At 43.2% G+C, this 26433-nt stretch overlaps 1 protein-coding gene across 2 annotated transcripts; it reads right to left on the bottom strand.

Annotated features, from left to right (window-relative positions):
* Positions 1-20939, bottom strand: flnc (filamin C). Of its 2 annotated transcripts, NM_001278890.1 has the most exon segments (47): positions 181-639; positions 749-976; positions 1403-1621; positions 1711-1887; positions 2521-2653; positions 3382-3497; positions 3660-3797; positions 3967-4236; positions 4324-4572; positions 4673-4795; positions 4890-5042; positions 5142-5345; positions 5438-5602; positions 5684-5857; positions 5946-6074; positions 6148-6288; positions 6366-6465; positions 6547-6788; positions 6896-6919; positions 7020-7209; positions 7278-7434; positions 7564-7687; positions 7778-8106; positions 8258-8420; positions 9239-9412; positions 9598-10195; positions 10280-10542; positions 10627-10744; positions 10827-10996; positions 11080-11170; positions 11264-11424; positions 11691-11814; positions 11956-12099; positions 12200-12313; positions 12390-12583; positions 12660-12796; positions 12880-13006; positions 13165-13302; positions 13928-14044; positions 14209-14409; positions 14495-14657; positions 14738-14815; positions 14961-15079; positions 15361-15511; positions 16583-16680; positions 18013-18261; positions 20192-20582. In NM_001278890.1, coding segments are annotated over 47 exon segments (8238 nt in total). In that variant the 5' UTR covers positions 20565-20582; the 3' UTR covers positions 181-451.
* Between the last annotated feature and the right edge of the window lie 5494 nt (positions 20940-26433).

Below are 26433 nucleotides of genomic sequence, written 5' to 3'. Positions count from 1 at the left end.
ATAGTTAGCAATGAGTTCTTTTATTAGGCCTGCAAAGACTTACCAAAAAAAGGTTAATATAACAAAAAATTTCAGTCTTAATCCATACAAAATAACATTGCATCCAACTTGAACACTTTGAATCATTCCTGCACTGCATCATCTGCACTGCATCACAAAAGAACTGGGGGACACATCGTGGACCACCATTTAGCCAGCACACTGCCTCAAAAAATCCTCCTCGATTTGCATTTACTTATGTGAGTGTGCAACATATTATCTTGAGTTGATACCAAGGTTTGGCACAAAGCACGCTCTGCCACCGTAAAGCTGAAGGTAAACATCCTTGTGGGGTTGAGTTCCTGTAAAGTTTAAAGTAGGCAGTGTAATGGCAGAGCTTGGCTGATGATGAGGAAAAAGGCTGGGTAAGTAGAGGAAATGGGAGGATGGCATCTGAGCAGTTTTTTTTTTCTCAAGGGGCAGAAACTTTGTACGGGCTCCCTGGGACGTTATCATCACCCCATTTGACAATGACGGTATAACTCCCCTTGTCCTTGACGGTGTATGTGACATTGTAGAGCTTATTACCCATGTGCTTGACATAAACCTCCTCGCAGGGGGCATGGGGTCCATGCACACCTACCATCAGCATGTTGGTGCCTAAATGGGAAAAAGCAAATTTTATTATGGTAAAATACTTTTTTACAGTCACCCAAGCAGCTTTAATTTGGTGCTCCAAAATGTTTGTGGTACGTCTTTGAAATCTCACCTGCTTTGCTGCAGTCAACACTAAAGTTATTTTTCTGCCCAACCACAGCTTTGGACAGCCCCTGTCCACGGCATACCACCTTGCTGGCGTCAGATGTCAGCTTGGTTGAGGTGGTGGAGGAGGAGGAGGAGGCACTGTAGGCCCCACCTACTTTAGAGGTCTTGGTAACAGTTTCAACCAGCACAGAGGAGGTCTCATGTAGGCTGTGTCCCCCTGACAGCCTTGTGCCTGCAGAAAAAATAGACAGCAAAAAAAGTTATCTAAAATTGTCATGACAGAGATGTTAGATAACAAACTCAGTCCTGACAAAGATGTAGAGAAAATAAGGAAAATGTGTGAAAAAGTGGCATGAGCTCAAACAGAAAACCCTCTTTAAAATAAAGTATATTTAAGGGATTTGTTGGGATTGTTCTGAATCTTGAAAGTTTTCTTAGATTAGAACAGGGAATTTATTTTTAAGTCAATATAAACAAAGCAATGACAAGAATACTACAGTACAGGACAACACTTTCCATCTGAGAAGTTCTCTTAGAAATACATTTATAATTTTCTTGATTTTCTTCTAAGTTCCTCTCTTTTTCAGAGCAACATTTGCCTCATTATCATCACATTTGTCATTCACAGATCAGATGGGAGAATGACTGTGAAGCAGACCTGTGACTTTGGCTTTGAAAGGGCTGCCCACTATGTGCTGTGGCCCGCCGTATTTGATTGTGATGAGATAGTTGCCAGGTGCCATGGGTGTGTAGGTAATCCTGTAGCCCTCTGGACATTCGCGACAGTCCATCTTCACCTTGGACGGCCCATCGATGTTGACTGACAGAGTGCCAGAGCCTGCATTACAGGTCTTGACCACAAATTCTGAAGGGATACCTGGAACATAGATGGTAATACTGATGCTGACAAGACACTCTGCACTAGATATCACAATGTTATTTAAATGGGAAATGAGTGCTATCTACCTGTTGTCCCTCCCTGCAATCCAGGCCCGTGTGCGGTCACCATGCCTGGGTCTCCAATCAACCCGGGATCTCCAACTCGCACATTGAAGGGGCTCCCGGGAATGTGGCATCCATTGAACTTGACGTCTATAGAGTGAACTCCGTTCTCACGTGGAATAAAGCGGATTGCACTCTTGTCTTAAAAACACAAAAAAAGGAGCATTTAAGTCTTAATTTGTTCAAGCTAAAGTCTCCCTCCAATCATCTTTTGATCTATTGTAAAAGCTTCTCCACTGGTCTTTCATTATGATTATGTCTTTTTTAGCACAATTAAAAATCTGTATTGTTTTTAGGGCAAAGTTTACTGCAGAGCAGCAATAGTTCCTTAGAAATTTGCCTCTGAGTTGTGGGTGGCACCATAAGAGTAACCCTGCCAATGCTTCTCATCATCCCTTTGTTTACACGCATTCCCCCCTAACTTGGAGCCACTCACAAGCCCAACCTATCGGTGACACAAAATGGTAAGCAATATCGGAGCTATTCAGTCATAAAGTTTCAAGTCAGATGCCAGCTCAGACGAGGAAAACAAAGACCTAAATGAATTTCTGCAAGTGGATGCATCAGAATGGAGCAGAACTGGGAGCTAGTGGCCCGATTTTACGTCACATCTACAAGAGTTTTCTATTGGCATTTTTTCATCTGCTTAATTTTCTTTAAATTTGTCCTCCATCCATGAGAAAAATACCCCAAGAATTCGTTAAAAACACCAAAAGCGCGATTTTCATCGAAGTGGTATTTTAAAAACTTTTAATGAACTCTGTTGCTGCGTACCACTGTCAAGCTCAGAGACGTAGCATTCCTCAGTAGAGCCAGACGGAGTGTGGACTTTGGCGTCAACCACACCCCGGGGACCGTTGCGTTGCACCATGAAGGATGCCTCCTGGTTAACCTTTAAGTCCTTCTCCTGTCAAAATAAGGAAAAGGCTGAATAAATTAACTGTGGTGAAACACATTTGCATGACTCAGCAGACTTTAACGAGAACACCCACAGCATTTACGTTGAAGAGGCAAAGAAGGTCACCATCTACAGCGAGGCGTTTTGTGCGTTCAAGCCACAAGTGGACAAAAGGTCCAAGCAGGTGGAGATAGTGTGACATTTTAAATGCTGCTGTTGCACTTCAGCTAAGTTCTAGTGGTAGAAAAGTGCACTGAAGTGGCGTTTACAGTTAACTACAAATACAGAGTTTCAGGGTTTGTGGCAGCTGTAATGAAGATGGTAAAAACAAAAAAAGCAACAACCGTACAATGACAAAAGTAATATTATGAGTTGTCACAGATCAATCTATTTCACGCTCACTCTGCTCTGTCTTTCTGGCAGAAGCACAGTCATGCATTTGAGTGCCCACATAGCACAGCTTGTGTTGCCCCACATTAGCAAAGGACAGTTAATCCAGTCCTTCATCACTGGCCAGCATCATAGTATTACAGTCATAAACGCTATTCCAGCACTGGCATTCAATTACACTTCAAGGACAAAGTACTATCAGACGGGGATATAAACAACTGCTCACACATGCTTTTTGACTTCTGCATATGTAAATGTTTTCTCTGAATATTGCAGAAGAAATGCAAAAACGTTAACAAAACGAGTTTAAAGGGTAGAACATGTGCGCATGTGAGAGCGAGCTGTACCTGAAGACTCGTCACAGTGAGCCTGCGGGCCTCATCTGACAACGTGGCAATTGGAACGATGAAGGGGCTGTCAGGGATGTGCTCATTGTTGAATTTGATTGACACCTCATAGTCCCCTGTGGAAGCAGACATGTTATTTACTTTTGCGATCAAATGAACCACAGGAATACCCGAGAAACTACGGGAGAGCTCAACAGCAGAGACAAAAATAAACGCATAAAATGCACAACAGAAAGAAACTTTATGGTTGTGGGAGTTAAAAGGAAAAAGAACTCTACCTGGTTCTTTCACTATGTAAGACACTCCGCAGGAACCATCTTTCCTGTCCTCAAAAGTGATCTCAGCCTTGCTGGGTCCTTCTACTGCAATAGACAGGCCGCCAGCACCTGCTTCTCTGGTCCAGATACTGAACTCAGCTAGAAAGTTAGCAGATCATGAGGTTGCTTAGTTCAATTAATTGTTTTAAAAAACAATAAGTCATCAAATGACGGTATAACATCCGTCATTCTCAAAGATGTTCATAGAGATGCATTAAAAAAAGCTAAACCACGCAAAAGCTCCAACTCATTCATAGAGTGAACTTACAAGGAGCTCCAGCCACGCCTCTTTCCAGCCCAGGACCTCCTGCACGAACCTTGTGGGCCCCACCTTCTCCCATGGGTCCTACTGTGAACTGGAAGGGGCTCCCAGGAACGTGCTGTCCTCTGTATTTAACATTGACTGTGTGGGGTCCAATTTCCTGAGGGATGAAGCGCACGCTGTATGTGCTGCTCCCTCCATCCACAATGTCTGCATCCACTGTTTTTCCACTTGGACTGGTCACCTGAGCTGTCATGGCCTGAGAACCACTCTCAACTGAAAGAGAGGGGAGCAGAAAATAAAATCAACCAGTTAGTAATAATAACTAAACATTCCCCGAACTGGGCTTATATTTTGACTCACCTTCAGGTCTGGCTGTGAGGCCGGCAAAGCTGCTCAGACTCTCTCGGCCCAGAAAGTCCCCAAAAACATCTCTGAAAGGACTTCCTCCTCCTCCCACCTGAGTGCTCTCCTCCACGCGCACCTCCCTCTTGGTCTCTCCGCCACGAGTTTTGCTGATCTCTGTGCGCTCGGTGCGGGTGTATGTGTGGCTGCTGCGAGTGAACGTCCGGGTCAGCCTCTCCTGAGCTGAAACCATCTGAAACCAGTTTCCTGTGGTAGGAAAAAGCAGTGAGAATACTAATGTAGCTGTGGGGCAGCTTCAGGATTACCCGCCGCCCTCTAACCATTTCTGACCGCCTCCTGTATTCACCTGGGATCTTGAGGTTAAGTCCGCATGTGCTACCCACTGAGGCAAGAGAGGAGGCCTGTCTCTTTCTCGTAATGCTTTCCTTGATCCTTCCTTCTCCGGTCACCTTGACTGCAAATGGGCTTCCTGGAAAGAACATACAGAAAAATACCAATTTGACTTGCGTCAAATCACATAGGCTTTTCGTTCTTTATTGATTCTTTTTGTAACAGGTTCACACCTGGGATGTGCTTTTCCGCAAACTTGATGTTAACAGTGTAACTTCCTGGTTCTGTTGGGCAGTAAGTCACCCTGCATGTCCCGTCCTCCATATCCTCACAGTTGATGTCAACTTTGCTTGGACCTTCAATCGACAGAGCAAGACCTCCATAACCTGGGTTTTAAAAAAAGGGGTAAAAGACACACTGATATTATAAAACATAGTAACTAATAATTTTTTCAACCTTTTGCAGGATGATTTCTAAAAGTTTACCTGCATTCCTTGTGTCCACGAAAAATTCAGCCATTTCAAAAGTGTGTGCTTCAATCAGGCCTTTTCCAAAAGCTTTTACTCTGCTGGCCTCCCCGATCTCCGACTGACCGACCATGATTTTGAAAGGACTGTTGGCCACATGGATGCCATCCTTTCTGACGCTCACTTCATGCTCACCAACCTCTTTGGGAGTAAAAGAGATTCCTACGGATGTAAAAGAGAAAAAAGTGTCAATTTATTTATGATTTTAAGGATTCATGTGCGATTTTGTGTGTCCTAGCTGGAGGATACATCACCTAGGTGTCTGTTGGGCAGCCTCTTCAGCAGGCAGGGTTCCTCATTGCCTGATGGAGCTCTGATACTGGCAGTCAGGCAGCTCAGATCAGTTTCTGTAATCTTTAGGGACACATCAGTTGCTGTCCCCACATTCAGCTGGGAGGTTCTGGTTATGGAGTCATCTCCTGCATGACATACAAAAATGATTAAGAATTTTATGGACTTCTAAAAGCTGGTTCAATATAAATGTGCATCGAAATATTTACCAGTGATCTTGGCAGTAAATGGACTTCCAGGGATGTGTTTATTGTCAAATTTAACAATGATGTTGTAGTCTCCCGGTGCAGTGGGGAGATAGGACACAGTGCAGGTACCATCTTTGTTGTCCTTGCATGTGATCTCAGCTTTGGAGGGACCCTCCACTGCTAGTGACAGTCCACCTTAAGAGGGAAAAGGACTCAAAAGACTTTAGTGATGACCGCTTGCAGGACCAGTTTCGCTCAAGCGTGGCAAAGTGGCCCAATTTACCTTCTCCAGCATTTTTGGTGACCACTGTGAAGGTGGCGGACTTGTTGACCATGCCATAACTGAGACCGGGACCATAGGCAGTGACCACACCACTGTTCACCGCATCCACATAGAACTGCAGAGGACTTCCTGTAGCAAATGTAAGTAATGCTTAGACTCTGGTTTAGGCTTATTTAGTTCCCATCATCAGCTAGTTTGTGACCTGGAATGTGGTTTCCATCATATTTGATGTCCATCTCATGGAGGCCTCTCTCTGTAGGTTGGTACTTTATTGTGATGGTGCCGTCCTTGTTGTCGGTGATGTGCGGCCGAGCGGTTTTCCCTGACGGCATCTTTACTTCACCTAAAGGTTTAAAAGGTTTTCATTTCAGTGGCATTCTTTTACATGTGCAGGAGCCGGGCGCTTTGTGTTAGGCTAACCTGTGATCTCTCCCTGCTGTGGTGTGAAAGGGACTAGGAAATTAACAGGGCGGAAGAGCGGGTCCACTGTATCTCGAGGTACCACTGGCTCATTTGTGGCCTGTCAGTGCAGAGGGCAAAATGACACATACAGACACCTGCAACACAACTCTAACTGCTATGTAATTACTCCTTTACTCACCATCACTTGGAAGGGGCTCTTTGGGATGTTCTGCCCTCCAAAGCGGATCGTAATTACATATTTCCCCGGTTCAGGGGCAGTGTAGTAAATATCAAAGGTGCCATCACGATTCTCCACCACATCCATGTCCAGCTCCATTCCCTGTGGGGTCAGCACCTTGCAGGTCACCTTTCCTTTCCCTGCAGCCTTGGCATCCACTGTGATGACTGTGTCCTCTGAGGTTTGCAGCTTCTGCAGACTTGCTGTAAAGGACAGAAGGACATAAAATTCAAAGTCCCGAATAAATTCACACCAAAAAGCGTGACTTGCAATGTTGCCGGGACAGAAAAACAAAGCCTGTGTTACTCACACATCCCATGTCCTCCAACTGAAACTGCAAAGTAGAAGAAAGCAGTCGTGAATAAATCTAAAACTGATTCAACAAACTGTCATTGTGTTTTGTCCATCAGAACTATCGCAGAAGAAGTTGTTACCTGTGAGAAGACATTTGCTGGCGTCTCCAGTGGGCAGAGACTGGATGCGGTACGGGGAGTAGGGAATCTCATCTCCTCCATATTTAATGGTGATGGTGTAGGGCCCGGTAGAATCAGGGACGTAGGACACAGTGTACGTCCCATCCCTGTTGTCTTGGATGGTTGCGTTTTTTGGCTTGCCCTCTGGATCCTGTCAATACAAGTTAATTTTACTCAACTATTGCAGGTTACAGCGTGTCAAAAGGGAGCAGTACCTACCAAAATCTGCACAGTGAGCAGTCCTTCTCCAGCATCGCGAGCATCGATCGTGAATTCAACAGGCAGACTTGCAGGTACACCTTTAATGTCCAGACCAGGACCACTGGCTCGGACCTTACTGGCATCATGGCCGGGTTGAGACATCACTTTGAATGGACTGGTAGAGAAAATAGAGTAATTAAAACTAAAAGGCCTCTTGGAGGAAAACAATTTCCAAAGTAGATTCAAAAACCAACTGAGATTGATCCTCTTATTGTTGTTTGATGTTATTCAAAAGGCTTCATACCTGTGTGGGACTTCCTGATCTGAATATTTGACTGACACAGTGTAGGGGCCGTCCTGTGCTGGGGTGTAATGAACTGTGTGGGTGCCGTCCCCATTGTTCTTCACACCAACAGGCTCCACAGTACCTGCAAATATTCATGTCCCACATGCCGATTCATAGTTACTGTTACGATGTTGAACCAATTCTACATTTTCTTCCTAAAATGTGTCCTCACCTGTTGGACCGTAGAGTTTTACATCCAGTGGAGCCTGTCCCGCCTGAGTACAGTCCACCGTAAAGTTCTGAGGAACGTGGGCCCTCACTCCTGTGCCCAGACCTGGTCCAGAGCATTTGACTTTGGTGGGGTCCACTGGATCCTTCACAGGAACACGGAATGGACTGCCAGGGATCGGTTGACCTCCATAGTTGATGTTTACATCATAATCTCCAGGAGTGAAAGGTACATATTCCACACTGCAGCTACCATCTTTGTTGTCCTTGCACGATATTTTTGCCTCTGAAGCTCCCTCAATTGTAAGACCCAAACCTCCAGTACCAGCACCCCTGAAAGAGAAGACTGCATTTTTATGTTCCTCTTCATTGCTTATTTTCCAATCTATACTGTCAGATTCACCGACGCTATAAAGTCTGAATTATGTGCACTTATTTCTATGAATGCCTCCACAGATGTCTCCTCTGTGTGTTCTTACAGTACCTGGTTTCCACAGTGAAACGGTTAGGCTTGTTAGTTATTCCTCCCTCCAGACCCGGCCCAAAGGCACGGACCCGAGTCGGATCACATCCTTCAACCACAGATACTCTGAAAGGGCTCTTAGGAACAGGCGCATCGTCGTACAGCACTTCAATCAGATGAATTCCTGCACACAAGCAGATGCATCTGTGCAGTCAGGGCCCTGCTGTCACTCATTTTCATTTGATTTCTCTAAAAACTGAAAAGCATTCTTTGATTGTGCCTCCTCCTCTTAATTATGAGCAAAACTAAATCCCCAATGGGAATATAAACATCTGTTTATTAATAAAAGCCACTTTCCAGAGTTCAGATGCTTCGGTGAAGCAACAAGATGATCCATCTGCTTCTTATTCATTATTCTGTTACAAGGTTTTTTTGACAGAGCGCTCTAAGTAGGCCTATGGAACACGGCAGGTTCTCAGCTGCAAAGCTCTGATATTAGAGCATGTCTGGTGGGGCAGAAGTGCTCTGTGATCCCTTTGCTTTGTGTTAGAGGTCTCTATTAATACCTACTGTCATCTCCTTGCTGTATTGCTTCATGCAGGCAGCCTTCAGCACACATATCCGGCTGGTTAAGAGCTCCTGTTCCAGAGCACACTCTATATAAAGCAGAGGCTGTCTGCCTCTATGCCTGCCTGCTCCCTGCCCCTCACATCATTGCTTGACTGCATCAGTCTGTATTAATACCCCTCTCTCTCCCACTCTTCTGCTTTATTCCCAAACGGCGCTCCAAACCAGCACCTGTTAGCAATTCTTTGTCTGGCTGGCTGGATGTTTTTTTCACTTCCTATCTTCTAATGATTTTCTGTATTTAAGTTTTACTCATGTTAACTGTTTTATGCAGTCTTAGTTCAGTGGCTGTTTTTCATTACTGATCCTTTAATTGCATTCATTTGCAGAGCTAAATTAACTAGCAGCTTTTTTTTTCTTTCTCTGAGCTCATACCGTCTTCAAACGCTGTGTACTCCACTCTGTAAGTGCCGTCTCCCTTGTCTGTAATATAAGCATCCGTATTGGAGCCAGAGGGGTTGATAATGTGAACTTTAACATGACCCCCTCCAATCTTGATGAGGGCACGGGCATCCACAATGAAGTGGGTCGTGACTTCTCTGAGGACCCCTGGAAATAAAAAGGAGACATCAGGTGATTTATTGACCGAGACCAGCATCAAACTTGCTCCGTAAGGGTTGTTGTAAATGTTTTAGTGGGGACTTTTTCGCCACTCAAAGACAATTTGCTCAAACTGTAAGCCACATTTGAAATGCAAATTGATTTAGGGTTAAAGGTATTTTGACCAGTCTCACCTCTGGGCTCCACTCCAGGCCCGTAAACATGGACCCCACTGGTGTCCACGGATGGCTCCACCTGCAGCACCCGGGGAAAGTGGGGAATTGTGTGTCCGCCATATTTAATGGTAATAGTGTGTGTGCCCTGGAAGGATGGGATGTACGTGACAGAAAAGGTCCCCTCAGCAGTTTTCTGGATGTGCACTTCAGCCTTAACCCCAGTCTCTGACACAATCTCAATGGTGAGTTCAGCATCGCCTGCTCTGCTGCAGTCCACAGTAAAGGTTGCTGGTTCTCCTGCCTTGGCCCTCTCCAGACCTGGCCCACTGGCAACCACTTTGATGGGATCAAGGGCTGGGCGAATGGCAGCTTTGAATGGAGAGCCAGAGATGTGCTGCTCTGCAAACAGGATGTTGATGGCATATTCCCCAGGCTCGGTGGGAAGGTAGGACACTGAGCATGTGCCATCACCATTGTCTTGGCATTCAATTTTTGCCTCACAGGGGCCCTCCACTGTCAAGCCCAGTCCTCCAGCACCAGCTCCTTTGGTATCAATGGTAAATGGAGCTGGTTTACCCACAATACCGCCCTGCAGGCCTGGACCGAATGCTCTCACCTGTGGCAGAGTAATCAAACATGTTTATTTCCTTTAGCTTTTAGTTTGTACGTAAACCTGTAAGAAGCTGCAAAGAAGTTTGACCTTTGAAGGATCAGCCGGCATCACTGCCTCAACCCCAAAAGGACTTCCTAGGACAGGGTTCCCATCATAGTTGACGTCAACCTTGTACTGTCCCTCCTCTGGGGGAATGTACTTTACACTGTGATTGCCTTTTGCTTTGTCTGACTCCAGCTTGCAAGGAATTGGTCGGCCTGAGGGAGAAGTCATTTTCACTCCTACGTTGCCAAGCCCACCAGCACCCTTCGTGTTCACCGTGAACTCCTGGTCCTTCCCAACCTCTACTTCTGCAAGGCAGACCAGTGAAATCATTGCAAATGGTTCTTGATGTGTAGAAACAAGCAAGGAAGTTTGTTTTTCTTGCAACTTACTGGTGTCCAATCCCTCAACTTTAACTTTTGCTAGATCCATGGCTGGTGCCACTGTAATATGGAAGGGGCTTTTGGGAATGGTGTCTCCTCCCAGAGCAATCGAAATTGCCATGTTGCCCTGAGAAACGGCCAAAAAACACGAGTATTCAATGATTAGGTGTAGAAAATAAATTCTATTTTAAAACAGAAGACTGCAGTACCTGCTGAAGAGCTGTGTATTTGACAGTGTAGGAATAATCATGATTATCGATGATCTCAAAGTCACGAACTGCCTCTCCGGGGCCAGATGCGGCAAAATGCACCTCAGGTTTGGCTTTTCCTGCTCCCTTTGTGTAGATTGTGAAGTGGGTTGGAGTGCCCACCTCCACACCTGAAACATGCAGTGTTGTTAGTGTTACGACTGCAAAAAGTGAGTGATTGCTGGCTGCTTTGCAGACATTATCGTAATCTCACCTGTCTTGTTGAGTCCTGGACCCTCTGCTCTCACCTTGCCAGCATCATGAGAAGGATCCACCTTGACTTTAAATGGACTGATTGGAATTTCCTGTGAAAGTTAGCAGATAAAAATGTTAAACTAAAAAACCATTCCATAAGCAATTTGAGAAAACCTGGTTATGCCTGAACCAGAACAACTTACCTGGTCAGCAAACAAAACCATGATAGTGAACCGGCCTGGAGCGGGTGGAGTGTATTTGACAGTGAAGGTGTCATTGTCATTCTTGATGATGTCAAAGTCGATATCCGCCTCAGCAGGACCAACCACCCCAGGGGCACACTTGATTCCAATGCTGATGTCCCCTAATGGTGCATGACAATGAGCCCAATTCATAGAGGTTACTTAAAAGTAGATGATCTGAATAAATTGAAGTCATCGAGCTCCATTGCCTGGAGCTTGATTTCAAGTACAAGCATGCATTTAAATGGGTTTGCAGCTTAGTCTCACAGTTTCACCTCTTCTGTTCATTTTGTGCTTCTCTATTTTTAGCTTTTACGAGATAGCGCCGATACTTGCACAACCATTCTCTATCCTTTTTCTCTTGGAATCACTCATATCATACACTCACCTTGGCCAGCTTCACTGCAGTCCACAGTGAAGTACGTTGGCTCATTAGCTTTAAGCCCTGTCTTCTCCACTCCAGGCCCAAAGACCTTTACTTTGTCAGGATGAGAGCCCTCTCCAACCAGAACCTAATGAATTCACAGAGCACTTGAAGCAGAAACAACTCCTACAGCTCTCTTACATTACATTTGGTCAAGTATCCTTATATTCTGTCAAGATAATTTTATGTCAAGTGCATCTGTGTTTGCGTATCTGTACAAGAGTCTTACCCTGAAGGGGCTGTTGGGGACATTGACCTCCCCCCAGGTGATGATGATCGTGTGCTTGATGGGTTTAACAGGAGTATACACACACATGAATGTTCCGTCGCCCCTGTCAGTGATCTTGATGTCGATGGTACAACCTTCTACATCCTTAATGAACAAAAACCTCTGTCAGCTCAGGCCTGTGCAGGCTCATGCAATAAAGATGATGCTTCCCCATGAATAAAAAATGATCTTGTGGATCTGGTACCTGTGCGTAGATTCTGAGGTGACCCTTCCCAGCCATGCGGGCATCGATAGTAAACTCAGTTGGTTTGTTTACAATGACACCAGTTGGCTGCAGGCCTGGACCATATGCTTTGACCTGTAACAGTTCGGTTAGATTACACTAAACACAAACTCTGTGTTACTTATCATGAGATGAAACAACTAGCCATTACTTTTTCAGGGAAAACATTATTGACTGCAGGAAGGATGTGAGCCATGAAGGGGCTGTCCTTGATGTCTTCATCGTCACAGATGACATGCACGGCATAATCGCCGGGCTCGGTTGGCCAGTAATGGACATCGCAGGAGCCATCACCTTTATCGTCACACTCGATTTTCGCCTGTGATGGGCCTTCGATAGAGAAGCCTGGACAAATATAACACAGATGGGGATCAATAAAATGTATGCTAAATTATTGTAAATGGGATTCACACAAACTTACCTAATGTTCCAACTTCAGTGCCGATGGCTTCCACCACGAAATCAGCAGATTTTCCCACCATACCAGTCTTCAGACCAGGACCCCAGGCCCTAACTTTCTGAAAACCTGCCTCTTCACCCACCTCTACCTCAAAGGGGCTGGAAAGCACATGAAAGCATGAGCATACGTGATCTGTTTCATGACGACTGCTGAAGAAGAGTTATAATCAGGAAACTCCTACCTGCGTGGGATGGGCTGGCCTCCCCAGGTTATGCTGACTGTGTATTTACCAGCTTTGAGTGGGTAATATTCGCACTCGTAGACTCCATTACCAGCATCTCGCACTTTCACCTGCTCCTCCGCTCCAGCTAAAAATAATTATTAAAATTAGTGTGCATTCTTATGAGCACAGGCGCATTTCATATGCATGCCAAAAAAGCTGAAAAAGCAATGCCCAAACAAAGGAAATAAATAACTAAATATATATGGAGAAGAGATACAGAGAACAGAGAGATGACTGACTCACTTGGTCCTTTGACTGAGACGTTCAGTGTGCCGCTGCCAGCACCTTTAGTGAAAACTTTGAAGTCTGCAACCTCCCTTATTCTCACACCTTTAGGCTGTAGCCCTCTGCCAGTAGCTCTGCAAGCATTGGGGTTTATTGCTGAAAGGAAAAACAATCAGCGTAAATGACAAAGCTATTTCAAAGCCCCAGAATGCTGAGAGTGGCCAGCAGTTTGCAGCAGTGTTAGTGGAAGATTGTAGTTCACATGGAAATTCTTTAATAGAAAAAGGACAAAACCTGAAAAAAGAGTGATGCATTTGTGCAAAAATAAAATTAAAAATCACACAAAGAAGACTATCTTCCATAAGGCTCTGACACATCACAATGCATCTGACAACATTTCAGTCTGGCACCCTGAAATGTTGATGACAGGCTTTAAACTGAGTGCTGGCTGATGCAAATTTGGACATGGTAAAAACAAACACGCCAAGAACAAAAGCAAAGATATTTAACAAAGAAGAACAAAGAAAAGCGGGAACAGATAGAAATGCAATCTGGGGCAATCTGTACGATATCTGTACAACTCTCCATTTGATCTGTCTCAGAATGTAACTAAACCATCAAGCAGAGGAAAGAAGGAGCAGGCGACCAAGCATGGAGGTGGCCCTCTGTGTTCTGAATTTTTAGAGAGAGCGCAGAGGGGCATCTGCAGGGCCTGGCACAGGAAAGACGGCACTGAGGCGAGCTAACCAGAACAAGATTCTCCTAGCAGACATGTACTAACTTGGACGGCCCGCTTTTTTGGGGGGAACCCCCGCTGCACCCTTTGCTCCAGGTGGGGTGCGCACTGACTGAGGAACTATCTGCAGTGGAGCTCCTGCAGGAGGAGCAACGCTTGGTGCTAGAAATGACAGATAGGAAGGATCACAGTCTGTGCACAGTGGCTGTTCTCAAAGAAAATAAAAGTGACTGAAGATTGTGATGGATAGATCCGTCTGGGAGCAACAGCATGCTAAGGAATCTGATTTGTGTGACAGTAATGTACAGCGCAGACAAATGACTTACCCTCCGCAATGTTGACGTGAAAGGGACTCCTGGGGATCTCCTGGCCAGCAAATAATATGTGGATGGTGTGGGGCCCCTCCAGAACGGGATGGTAGGTGCAGCGGAAAACACTATCACCCTTGTTTTCTAGGATGAGCTCCACCGTGTCCTTTTTGCCTCGAGGATCAACAATGACCACACTGATGTCTCCGTTACCAGCACCTGCCGAAGTTCATAACAAGAAGATTTAAATGTCCAGTGATTATCTTGTCTCAATTTAAACATCTGATGGTTTTCTGCATTTTACCTGCTGTGTAGATGTCAAAGTAGGTGGGTTTGTTGGCCACATTGCCTGTTGCTTCCAGACCCGGTCCCCTAGCATGGACTTTGCTCGGGTCACCCATGTCTTTATCCACATTCACAGTGTAGGGGCTCTTATCAATGTCCTGACCCGCAAACAACACCTTCACCTGTCATTCAAGATCAAAGAAAAAGCTGTTTAAGACAACTGATAAGAAATTATATGAAATCCCATTGATGCAATTCATACCTTATGAACACCTTCGACTTTGGGGGTATATGTGACCGTATAGGTTCCTCTTTTGTCCTTGTTGGGTTTAACTTTGGCCTGGAGAAGAAGAAGAAGTCAACGTGAGAGAGATTTAAATCAAACACAAGCTTCCACACTTTAAAAACTTTGAGACTTCCTACAACTTTGACAGTAAGCTCACAGAGTACATGTCCAGACCTTTTGGTAATTATTTATAACTTGCCTCTTCTTTGTGTCCTTCAGGATCTTCTACAAACACCAGGACTTCACCACTGCCAGCCTCCAGAGTTTCCACTGTGAACACAGCTGGGTGCAGAACTTTGTTGCCATGAGGCTCAATGCCTGCAACAAGAAGACGTGAATTACATGTGATAGTTTGGTGCAATGCAGACATTTGCTGTTGTCCAGCTAAAACCAGTTTACTTACACCTGATATATTAAACACGATGAAACATAGATTTTGGTCAGATTTTCCAAAAATTAAAAAGTGATTTAACAGAAAATAACAAAAGATTTCCATAAATTTATATCTGTTCATAAAAAAATGAAAAATAAACTGTTATCATCAGCTTGGAGTTTGAGGCTGTGAAATTCAACCATAGAAATCATATTGTGTTACCCACCTGGCCCATAGGCTTTGACTTTATCTGGAAACAGCTGTTTGGGTCTAAGGGGAGCCCCAGGCTTCAGCTTTGCCTTGGGGAACTGAGATAAGTATGTCATCACAGAGTGCTCATCCACATCTGGGTCCACAATTTCCTCTGGAGCAATCACCTGCAGCACAGACCACGACACAGGGTTAATCGCACAAGCTGCCTAAGATTTTCTGCAGAATACATGGTTGAGTTGTAATTGAAAAAGTATAATCGATATAAATATTAAAGTGTAACTCTTTGGCAACCTCCAGCAACAAACTATAAAAAACCCTGCGGTGACCTAATTTGTTCTTAAATGAACTAAATTGCCATTTGCAGCATTGATATGGATTATTCTTACTTCAACTTTCCCTTATTAAGAATAGTGCATCAGGATTTAACAAGGATTAAAAGTATTTATTTTCTCCCCCTCTGACTCCTCGCTCTCTTAAATCACTTGTTTGCCTGTCTATCACACAGTGGCACAAAGCCGTGCACCACAATGGTTATATTTAACCTCAGGGTAGCAGAGTTAAGCCTCCGAGGGGGATGGGAGGAGGATTTTATCCTGAGCCAGACCTCTCCCTCATCTCCTTAACAGCACAGTCCTGGAATCCAGCCCCTAAGGCCTGCAGAGTCATGACATGCACCCCTGACTATCTTGCCAATGCTAAGCCTCCTAGACAACAACACACCCTGTGTCTTGGACAAACAAGTAAACAACCAACAAGGTGTTCGTGCAAAGCACAAACTCAAATGGAACTCAAAGTATTGCGCTTCGAGGATGGTAATATTGTTATTCTGATGAGCGCAGCATATTTACACCTCGGCTTGAGGCGCTGGCTCAGATGTGTGTTAGGAAATCTCACACCTCCATAAATTCACAAATCCCAACAAAGTCCAACACACTCTCTAACTCTGAGATACAATAATATGGATGGAAATCTAAGAGGTGAGCTTGGTAATAAATATTTCATAGTCCCCTCCAGTATGATATTCTAGGAAAAACACTGAGCTCTGTATCGGTATCATCGTTTTTTTTTTTTTATTCAGTGTATTCTGACACTATTTGTAAAGACCCTCTGTTTTTTCTGGATTGTACTCATCTGATTTGTGTAAATTCATAGAACAGAGGGAGTATTTGTTTATTGAGACCACACCCACCCAACTAATCAATAACGACTAGTGCAACCAATCTGCTACATCTCACCTGAGGCACCCCCAGCCAGTCGTCAGCCTGCTGCATGGCTTCTTTGGCATTCTGCACAGGCTGGTTTGGGTCCCAATCGACCCAATCAGGACACAAACCTAGAAGAACGCAGGAGGGCAATTAGACAATTGTGCATTGACCAATGCAGGGAGAGCTTGACCGCTGCTGCTATATTAAGTCCACTTAGGCTGTCACTGCTATCTTCCAAACACCTCCAACTACAAGAGTCCATGACCTCACTCACATTACTTTGCTCCTGCGTGTGACAATAAATGTCTATCGACTGCTCACGACTTCTACAGAAGTAGCGGCGCTGCGGCTGAGGCCCGCCTGCTCTGTGCTGCTAATGCCTAAATTGGATTAGTGGTGGCAATGGAGTGGCCTCTCACTCAAAGGACCCATGCAGCACACCACAGAATACTATTATCCAATTAATAAGACATGGGATCTCTGAATAAACAGGGGTTGAGTTTGCGTGTGCTTGGAAAGGACTGAGTGTGCCAATTCAGTGGAGAATCGCAATAATCCTGTCATCTGGGAGTGAAAGCGCAGCCTAGAGCACGGCTGTAAAACAAAACAAAACATTGATCCGCAGTGTAGGCACAATGATATTTAATATTCTATGAAAAACGGTTGCTATCTTCCTTGGTTGCACATTTGTACCTGAATTAATGCAGAGCCTCTCAGAGCCAGTTTCCCCCCTTAGTTAAAGCTCTTTGGTAAGAGCTGATAAAACATCACGACCTTGTATGGGCAGAGCTGCGGCACTGTGTTTAAAAGATGTCTCTTCAGATCAATGGCTCAGATAAACACAGTTAAACATTGTGTCCTGCACTTGCTACTCCCCCACCTTCAACTGAGTGAGGCTCAGCTTGTGCACGACTTCCTCATGTTCATTGTTGGAGGCTGAAGCCTCCACTGGCGTGGACTTAAATAACGGCCTCGTGGTCGTTGGATCAGTGGCTCAAGCTCCTCCCTATGATAGATTACTCTGCATTCTGACGCAGGGCCAAGCTTCCCTCTTGATGGAAGAGTAGGATTGGTGTCCAAATTTGGGGGTGTTGAGCAGCAGCAAGGCTATAAACGCCAAAGCCAGGCTTGGGCTTCTGGGCCTGAAACTCTGAGAGCAAATGCTTCATTGTGCGACAGCTGGTAGGGACGCCCTCCGGTCATCACAAACTGCTGTACAACACAAAAATATGACCTGCTCTCCAGAGACAGGTCACACTTGCTGCTGTCTAAATTTGGTTTTGTGCTCGAGAAAGTTGTGTGATCTTTCTACAGATGAGCAAAGACAAAAATCTCTTTCTGCAGTTCCTGACCTACATCCTGTTGGAACCCAAGAAATCCTGCATGAACATCAAGCACTGCACATATTCTGACTCAGCTTTAGTAGCATGCAGACTGTGGAGCAGCTGACTTCTTCTCACCAGGCGCACAGTTGTCAACCAGGGCTCCCAGCGCTTTGCCGTCCCGCCAGTCACGGTTAAAGTTGTTGATGGGCAGCTGTGGCACTTTGTTCTGTATCCAGCCCAACAGACGTTGCTTTGGAGTCAGTTTTTTCGTCTCCTCGTCATCCTCATCATCCCACATGGGCATTGAGATGGAGTAATGCAGGATGAGAGTCCAGATGAGACCCAGAATCAGCTTTAGATTGCCGTCCACAATGGCTTTGCTGTCTGTGATCAGAAAACAAAAGAGATTCCTGAAATGTTAATTTACTGTTTCATATCACCGACACTGAGCTGCATTCTCTCATTTTAGAATTGTTGTGTTCAGTTTATTGTTTGTGTAATTGATAAATAAGATGTTGTGTGTCAAAAATGGTCCTGCAGAGCTTTTTACAGCTGACTGGGCTATTCTGGGTAGAAATATAAACAATAATGATTGACTGCTAAGCAAAAAAGAATCTAATGCTTCTCACTGCTTCCCCTGAGCCCCTTTCTCTCAGACAGCTGTCTGGCTGAAGACCCCTGACAGTCTGTCATCCAGTCACAATTGTCCTCTGAAGGCAGTGACAGCTGAGGATGTGTGGAAACGGATCCCTCCCCGCATTAGTACCTCTTGGATTTCAATTACCTCCTAAACTTGCAGCTCCAGAGTGCGATAAATCAATTTAATTTATTGACAGTGAGCTTGCAACTTATTTCCAGAAGTTCTCAGAGGTGAAGTTTTTCAAATGAGCTTGTTAAAATCCACCTTAATTTAGAAACTGAGGCATTTGAGTGACAACAAAACTTCACCAAAGACAGCTGAACTTGAGTCATCCAGTCAGATTAAATTCAGCCCGAATATTTAATTACCATTTACGGATTAATATGGTGTTTTTTGTGTTTGAATCGCTTTTGAAATGATTGTTTATCTGTTGCAAGACAGTTTCACTGTGCTTCACTTTTCACAGATCAGATCCCAGCGTTTGATGTGTCACTGCTTGACTGGCACAGGCAGGTGGCATAACGTCTTTCCGGCTTTAAGGGCAACTGTGTGGTCAAAGGGACATCCATCAAATGGTTTCCAGTTACCCACTGTGACACACATGCAACTGGTGGCTCTATTCAGAATCGCTGCTGCAACAAGGCCCAGACATTATCTTCAGAGGATTTCCTTGACCCAGCGGGGCTTCATGCAGGGAGGTGTGGAGGCCAGGAAGGAAAATGCCAGGACTTCTTTTATTTTCACGCCCTGTTTCTGTCAAAGCAGTCTGACCCTGAGTGTGTCTGTACAGCTGTGACAACTGTGCCACAAACACACAAGTGCACCAGGTTCTGTTGTCCTGTTGCTGAGGTGTGATCCATGCCAGATCTGCTTATTCCCTATTTCTAGGATGGAAGGTGACAATGTGGCCTTCACGGTCTAATGGCCAAAACAACAACCCAGACAGGAATTTCTCTAGAGAGTGTGTCAGGATCACCAGACTCCATAATAGAAATTTTTTGGAAGCAGAATCCTCATTATTTCGTATATTTATTTTTTTTATTTATCTTCCCCTCTGTTAGATAAATGCTTCAGATGAAAGGATTTATCCGTCACTTATCCTATTAGACATGTCTGGGAAGTTTCATTCTCTGTTTTCTTCTTTTTTGAGTCATCCTTTGGTAACTTTGGGAAAAATCTTCAAACCCACTCTAAGCAGTGGAAGCTACATAAATCACAGTCTGATCCCCAAATCCTTCAGGAGACCATCTTGTTCACACAGGAGTGTCTGATGGCCTTGAAATGCAAAAAGGGCCACTGAGGCATTCTGATCTATGAGTGTTTTTGTATGAAACTGACAGCTGCACACATCTCTGACAAACATCTTTCTCATTAGCAAAGCTGTAGTGAATTTCAAGCATACTAGTTGCAGCATTGGTTCAGTGGGTGTTTGCTGAAGCAGCACTGAGTAGAAACAAGGTGTCGGCTCTGTCCCAGCTTCATGACCTCAGTGGCATCTCTGAGTAACTTTCCAGTGAGCTGTTGACCCTTGCAATGCTTTCCACTGACCGTGTCAACCATGTCGCTCTTCTGGCTGACACTGATAACAAACCGGGAAACAACGACAACCCTAAACTTTCCTACAGATTATTTTTTCCTTTGTTAGGTTTATAGTTTATATAAAACCCAGCTTACCTATTGAGACCAGTTTGATGTGCTCCCTGTCCAGGAACTCCAACGCCACAGAAACATTTTCTAGCTTCATCTGACGAAAGTTTGGCCTCGTGTGGTGCTTTCTGTACATCTTTTTCTGGCTCAGTACTTCCAGGAGGGAAATGAGCTTCAGGCCGTCGCTGAAGTCCTTCTGCAAGTCAGTGATGGTCTTGTTGACACATTTGAGGTGCTCGTTGCACCACCTGGTGAAGGTGTTCTGCTGGATCTTCTTCCAGGGAGCATCCTCGGCCAGGTCCTTCTCTGTGGCCGGCATCTCGTCCTCCTCCTCGTCCCCAAAGTCGGTGGCCTGGTAGTATTGCGGAGGCAGCTGGTCGTCGTAGTTGTTGGCCATCATGTTGGCTTGTTCCTTGTCAGCTTTTATACTTTGGTGACACTTGAGTGTTGGAGTGATGCGCAGAAAACTTTGTCGGGTGGATGGCAAGCCAACGCAGAGCAGAGTTCAAACTTGGAGAAGTTTGAAAAGCAGAGATTTCTCTGACCTACTTGTGAAAAGGCCGCTTGTGTCGGGAAAGTGATGGATGAGATGATCCTGATCCTCCCTCTTCTCTTCTTTCTTTTTTTTTTATAATTGGCGCCTTCTTGATAGGTCCTTCTTCTCTCAAACGTTCCTAAAAAGACTTTTTAGATTTCCTTGGCAGGTGAGCAGGAGCTGCTGGAGCTGCTGGAGCTGATTGAGCGTGTATAACTTGAACGTGGAGAGTGGACAGAGTTGGGTTTATAAAGGGCCCCGGGGCCACGTCACGCCGCGTCTGTGGTCATAGTCTATTTGCTCATCCATGAGGATAGCAGGAGTTGGGGTCGGTTTACAGGGGGGAGGGGGGCAGCGATTGGCCAGACCCCGAGTAGCGCAACAGTTGTGGCATGCATCCTATTTTTAGTCTCTCCTTTTTGGGCAAATATAGGGGGGCTGGGACTGACCAACTGTTTTGAATGTGTGTCATGCTGAACCAGAAGAAAAGAAAATCCCTCAGTTCTAAAAAAAAAAATGTTACCAGAAGAATAATTTCTTCAAAAATTGGAGTCCTGAATTTGAAACACACATTCAGGGGGTCATAAAATTGGTCAAATCATTCATAAGACAGTCATCTGCCACCTCACAGTAAAATGCAGATGAGCTGGAAGGCATGAAGTGATGTTTTGGTGAAGTTTTATTTTAGAAATCAGTTTAAGTGTTTCCCTTAAAGTGTGAGACCTGCAGCTCTGGACGCATGACATCCATCTATAATGAGCCTGTGTGTAGTAATACTTGGGTACAACATATCATAATGTAAAAAAGTAACAGTGAGCAGCCAGAAAACACTGTTTGCGTCTACCTCAGGAGCTGGCATGGTGTTGTGACTCAGCACTCATTGACACTGGCTTCCAGCAGCAGCCATGATAAAGTGGAGGGAGGCAAAAATAACAGTGACACATGCTGAAGACATTCCCAGGAGACACTGGGAGGTCACACCAGAAGGGTCCACAGGTCAATTTAGCAACCTGCCCCCCCACCCCCACCCCCACCCCAGTGTGGAAAAAACAAGGCACAGTTATGTTTAAACATTTCACATAATTTCATTAACTTTTTTTTTTTAATTAAACATGTTCCTCAGTGTAGCAAAAAATTACGTAAAATCACAAGCCTATGGCTTCATCAGTTAATTTTACTGTTTAAAAAATAGATTTTTGGATGACACGTGCAGAGTGTGTTAGTGCAACTCTAGATACATACAACCTGCACCCACCTTGTAAAATAATCATGGACCTTAAACACCCTTAAATTATGAACAATTTATGACCTAAAAGCTAACAAAAGATCAGGAAAAGGCCATTAGTTACACAGTAACAGATCTCTGTAAACTGGGCAGTATTTTACTGCAATGTCAACAGTAAAATACTGCACAAAGCCTTCATGGTATTTTACTATAAACACAGATGAATTGTGGGAATTTAGTGTAAAACAATGAATTGCGGGAATTTCCTTTGTCACTACTGTAATTTCCCAGTTACTGTGAATTCAAACACAGTAATAAAATCGAAAAACGCCCACAAAAATATGGCATCACAAACAAATGCATATTCACATGAAGACATTGTTTAGATGTTTACACGTGGGGTCACTTGCAGTAAAAATCAAGCTGACAGGACAAATGTATCCCCTGATACCACATCCTTTAGTTTTTTTTTTATGTCACCGTGTTTTTGATCCATTATAATTCTCGGTGGAAAGGGTTTTATTGTTGATTTGATACAGTTATTGTAAGGCTTTTATTTTTAAAATTAGGCAGGTTTAAAGCAAATTCACTGTTTTCGAAACTAAATACATCAAACCAAAATTTTACCACCCACCATTGAAATTACATTGAAACTGTGTTGACGTGATGGAGCAGCGGTTATTGTCTCACAGCAAGAGGTCCTAAGTTCAAGCCCCTGTGGAAACCTGACAAGCAAGTGTTACTTTGTATATTCTCTCTGTGCATCTATTAGTTTCATTCAAGTAGACTTATTCAGTAGTGTAAAATATGATTGTACGTTTTGGTGTTGCATTAATCTAAGAGCTCATTCAGGGTGAACATGGCCAAAAACAGCTTCAAGAGTGGTTGTAATGAACTAAGAAAAGAGGTTTAAAATGGCTTTTGCTCAAAACACCTGGAGACGTCGTTGTGAGAGAACCAGAATAATTCTTTAATTAGTAAATAAACGGGACTTGAAAATATCTTAGCAAAAGGAAACATTGTACAATTACTGATGGAAGATTTGTGTAATACTGTAAAATAAAATACAGTACAGTATCTGTGTGCTGTGATTCATTTTACAGTTTTATTACTTTATAATCAAAAACAGTATACAGAAATTCGAACTGTTTTTTATTTAACAGTAATACAGCTGTAAAATGCTTCACAGTAATTATTTACTGTGAAATCTACAGCAACTATTTTACAGTGTAGTTCAGAATACTAGTTAGCCATTAATAACCCTTTGAAACAACTGTGTTGTAACTTTGGGCGACATAAAAAAATTAATTGAATAACATAAAAAAAAAGGTTTTTCTTCATTTGTTTGGTTTTAAATAGACACACATAAAAGGAGATAAAAGAAAAACAAACTCTCATGTAAAGGTTTTTAACTGATTTAGTTACATATCTGGATTAAATTTTAGCATTTAGAGCTGTCAAATACCATATGCTTTTATTTTGTTAGGATAAGGGTGATTATGTTTTTACAAGTTTGTGAAATTAGTTGAGATAAATTCTAAGGAAAAATCCCAATACGACTAAAGAAAAATAAGCATAGTGTTTTTCCACTCCACTCCAATGAAATTCTTGAAGAGGTCCAAAAAGAAACCCCTTTCTATCTGCCAGAACCCACAACTCACTTTGTTACAATTTTTAGCAAATTAAATCATCTGAATTTTATGTGGTTTAGGTTAACAGATTAGGATCTGTGAAAACCTTCTGGAAATCAACACGACTGAAAGTGGAGACGTAAATGCTAAAAACAAAACAGGGACAATTGTTGGGGCACAAGGTGAACATGGAAGAGCAGATTTTTACTTTTGAAACTCCATTGACCAATGCAGATAATGATCTCTTTTTATTTTGTTACACGTTATACTTATAAAAAACTGTATGTATTCACATTCTAATCTGGTAGTAATGGTCATAATGCACAGGCTTGGTTATGCAGCAGGGTCCTTGGTTGAAACTATAAAATATTACAAAAACAAACTGACATTGCATCAAGTTTGTATTACCCTTAGGAGTTTTGCAATGCTTTTATACAAACTTACCTTTCACAGAAAAATATTTGTATTTATATTATTTAGACATTCCAGTCACATTTAAGTCCATCTCACTTTACTCTTCTGAATGAGGTATTATTCTTGAAACCCAGCTTTCTTAACCAAAAAAATTGGTATAACTGTAATTCTATTCTCTTTAGAGAATAGTGAGCATATTTTTGTTAAAAAGTTAAATGATTTAGAGCCTCACTGAGTGTTTTTGTTCGGTGGAGGTCCATTTCTTTTCTGTACGATTTTATTTCAAACTCCAGGAACTCAGCAAGAAGTGAAGAACCCTCTGCAATAATTTACAGTGCCAATGAAGCAACAGCTGATGCATAATGCACACTGCAAAATCCTTCAAGAGTGAACAAACTTCCCTACAATCCCCCCTCCAAAAACAGTAGCAGAATAGCTGAAAATTGCATAAAAAAGTGAGAAAATTGTAAAATGTAAACTATCTAATGAAGTCAGTGGCAATCAGAAATAATTTCATAGAAAAACCTCAAATATAGCATTTAATAAAACATATTTCACATAAAACAAATTTCGCAGGAATCCAAGAAATAAGTTGTGGGGTTCACCAAGGGTCAATTTTAGGGCCAATACTGTTTAATTTATATATGTTGCCTCTTGGGGAGGTCATCGGGAGACATGGCGTTGACTTTCACAGCTATGCTGATGATACACAGCTTTACATCGCCGTGTCTCCTGGTGACCTTGAATCTGTTAACACTCTTTTAAACTGCATTTTAGATATAAAGTTTTTTACCACATCTTCATTATTTTAAACCTTCTCAATGTGTGAGAAACCTGGGCGTACTTTTTGACTCTGAACTAAATTTTATCCCACACATTAAAAATGTCGTTAAAACAGGATTTTATCATCTCAAAAACATTGCCAGAGTCCACACGTTCCTCTCTCTTGCCAGCACAGAGGTACTAATGCATGCTTTTATTTTCAGTCGTTTAGATTATTGTAATGCCCTGCTCTCTGGTTTACCAAAAAAGTCTCTTTCAAACTTACAATTTCTACAGAACTCAGCGGCACGAGTTCTGACGAGGACCAGAGGACGGGAACACATTACACCGGTTTTAAAATCGCTGCATTGGCTCCCTGTGCGTTTCAGGATTGATTTTAAAATTCTTTTAGTGGTTTGTAAATGTTTTTATGGTCTTGGGCTCTCTTATGTAAATGAAATTATTTTAAAATATGAACCCTCGCTGACCCTGAGGTCCTCTGACACTGGCCTCTTAGTTGTTCCTAAGGTGAGGACCAAAACTTATGGTGAGGCTTCGTTCTGCCATCACGGTCCTCGCCTGTGGAACGGCCTGCCGGAGAACCTCAGGGCCGCAGAGACAGTAGAGGTTTTTAAGAAGAGGCTCAAGACCCACCTTTTTAATTTAGCTTTAAGTTGATTTTAACTGCTAATTTATTCTACTAGTTTCAGTCTAGGCTATTTTAGGTATTTATTTTTATTTTATGCATCTTATTCTCAATTTTATGTTTTTCTAAATATCTTATGTTTTTAATTTTAGTATCTTATCATAATTTTAGCCCCAGTGTTTCTTGTGGGGATCTTTTCCTCCAGGGCTTGCCGGCTTGGTCAGCGGTTGTTGCTGGAGTTCTTGCCCTTGCTGGGGCGGCTGGGGTCTAATTTTGCAGCTTCACGGCTGTGAAGTGGACCCCAGTGTTGTCCCGGTTTGGGTGGGCGCTGTGGCGATGCTCCCATGGCCGGGCCGGCTCCTGGTATGAAAGGATTCCCAAATACTGTTTCCTCACAGCAGAGCCAAGCCATACTTGTTTGTTTGTTTGCTTATTTATTTATTTATTTATTTAAGCTACATATTCATCATTATTTGTATGTGGGGGCCAAGGGTCATATGTTTTAACGGAGGGGAGTGGGAAGGGTGAAGGGTGGGTTGGGTTTTTAATGTAATGTTGTGTGTGTTCTGTTTTTAATGTTAAAGCGCTTCGAGCTGCACAAAATGCATGAGAAGCGCTATTTAATAAATAAAGTTTGATTTGATTTGATTTGAAAACATGTTTTGTTTTGGGAAATATGTGTTGTTTTCACTTTTTCAGTTTCTAAAATATTTTTTAATTATTCTTACTTTATAATGGAGCGTACCTCATGTGTGTCTGTTCTGTCTGCAGAAAACAATTACAGTACTGATAAAAGCTATAGCCTCAGCTACTGTTTTTTTATCAGTGCCTTGCACTAAGAACGAAAGTTTACATTTTATTTTGATTGTAAATTGTCTTATTTTTCTTTGTGATGCTCTTATTTTGAAGAGATCCAAATAAAGAAGCAAGATTTTTCTCTGTTGGCTGTGACATGGTCAGCTGGTGTCTCAGGAGACAGCCTCTGGCTGCTCTCCCAGACAGAATTGGACAGTTTTTCATTTTACGTCTCTACTAACTCAATTTGATATGTTAAAA

This window comes from Oryzias latipes, chromosome 6 (assembly GCF_002234675.1).
Source record: "Oryzias latipes chromosome 6, ASM223467v1".
Classification (NCBI taxonomy): Eukaryota; Metazoa; Chordata; class Actinopteri; order Beloniformes; family Adrianichthyidae; genus Oryzias; species Oryzias latipes.
This window is presented reverse-complemented; position numbering and strand designations above follow the sequence as displayed.

Excerpts from the sequence above, each read along its gene's own strand:
- flnc (XM_011475868.3), bottom strand. The coding sequence starts at position 20,564 with ATGATGGCCAACAACTACGACGACCAGCTGCCTCCGCAATACTACCAG. Across the intron at positions 14,410-14,494 it reads CTTTGACATCTACACAGCAG|GTGCTGGTAACGGAGACATC; the intron begins GTAAAATGCAGA and ends GAACTTCGGCAG. Across the intron at positions 7,210-7,277 it reads TGCTCACTGTGCAGATTTTG|GATCCAGAGGGCAAGCCAAA; the intron begins GTAGGTACTGCT and ends TTGTATTGACAG.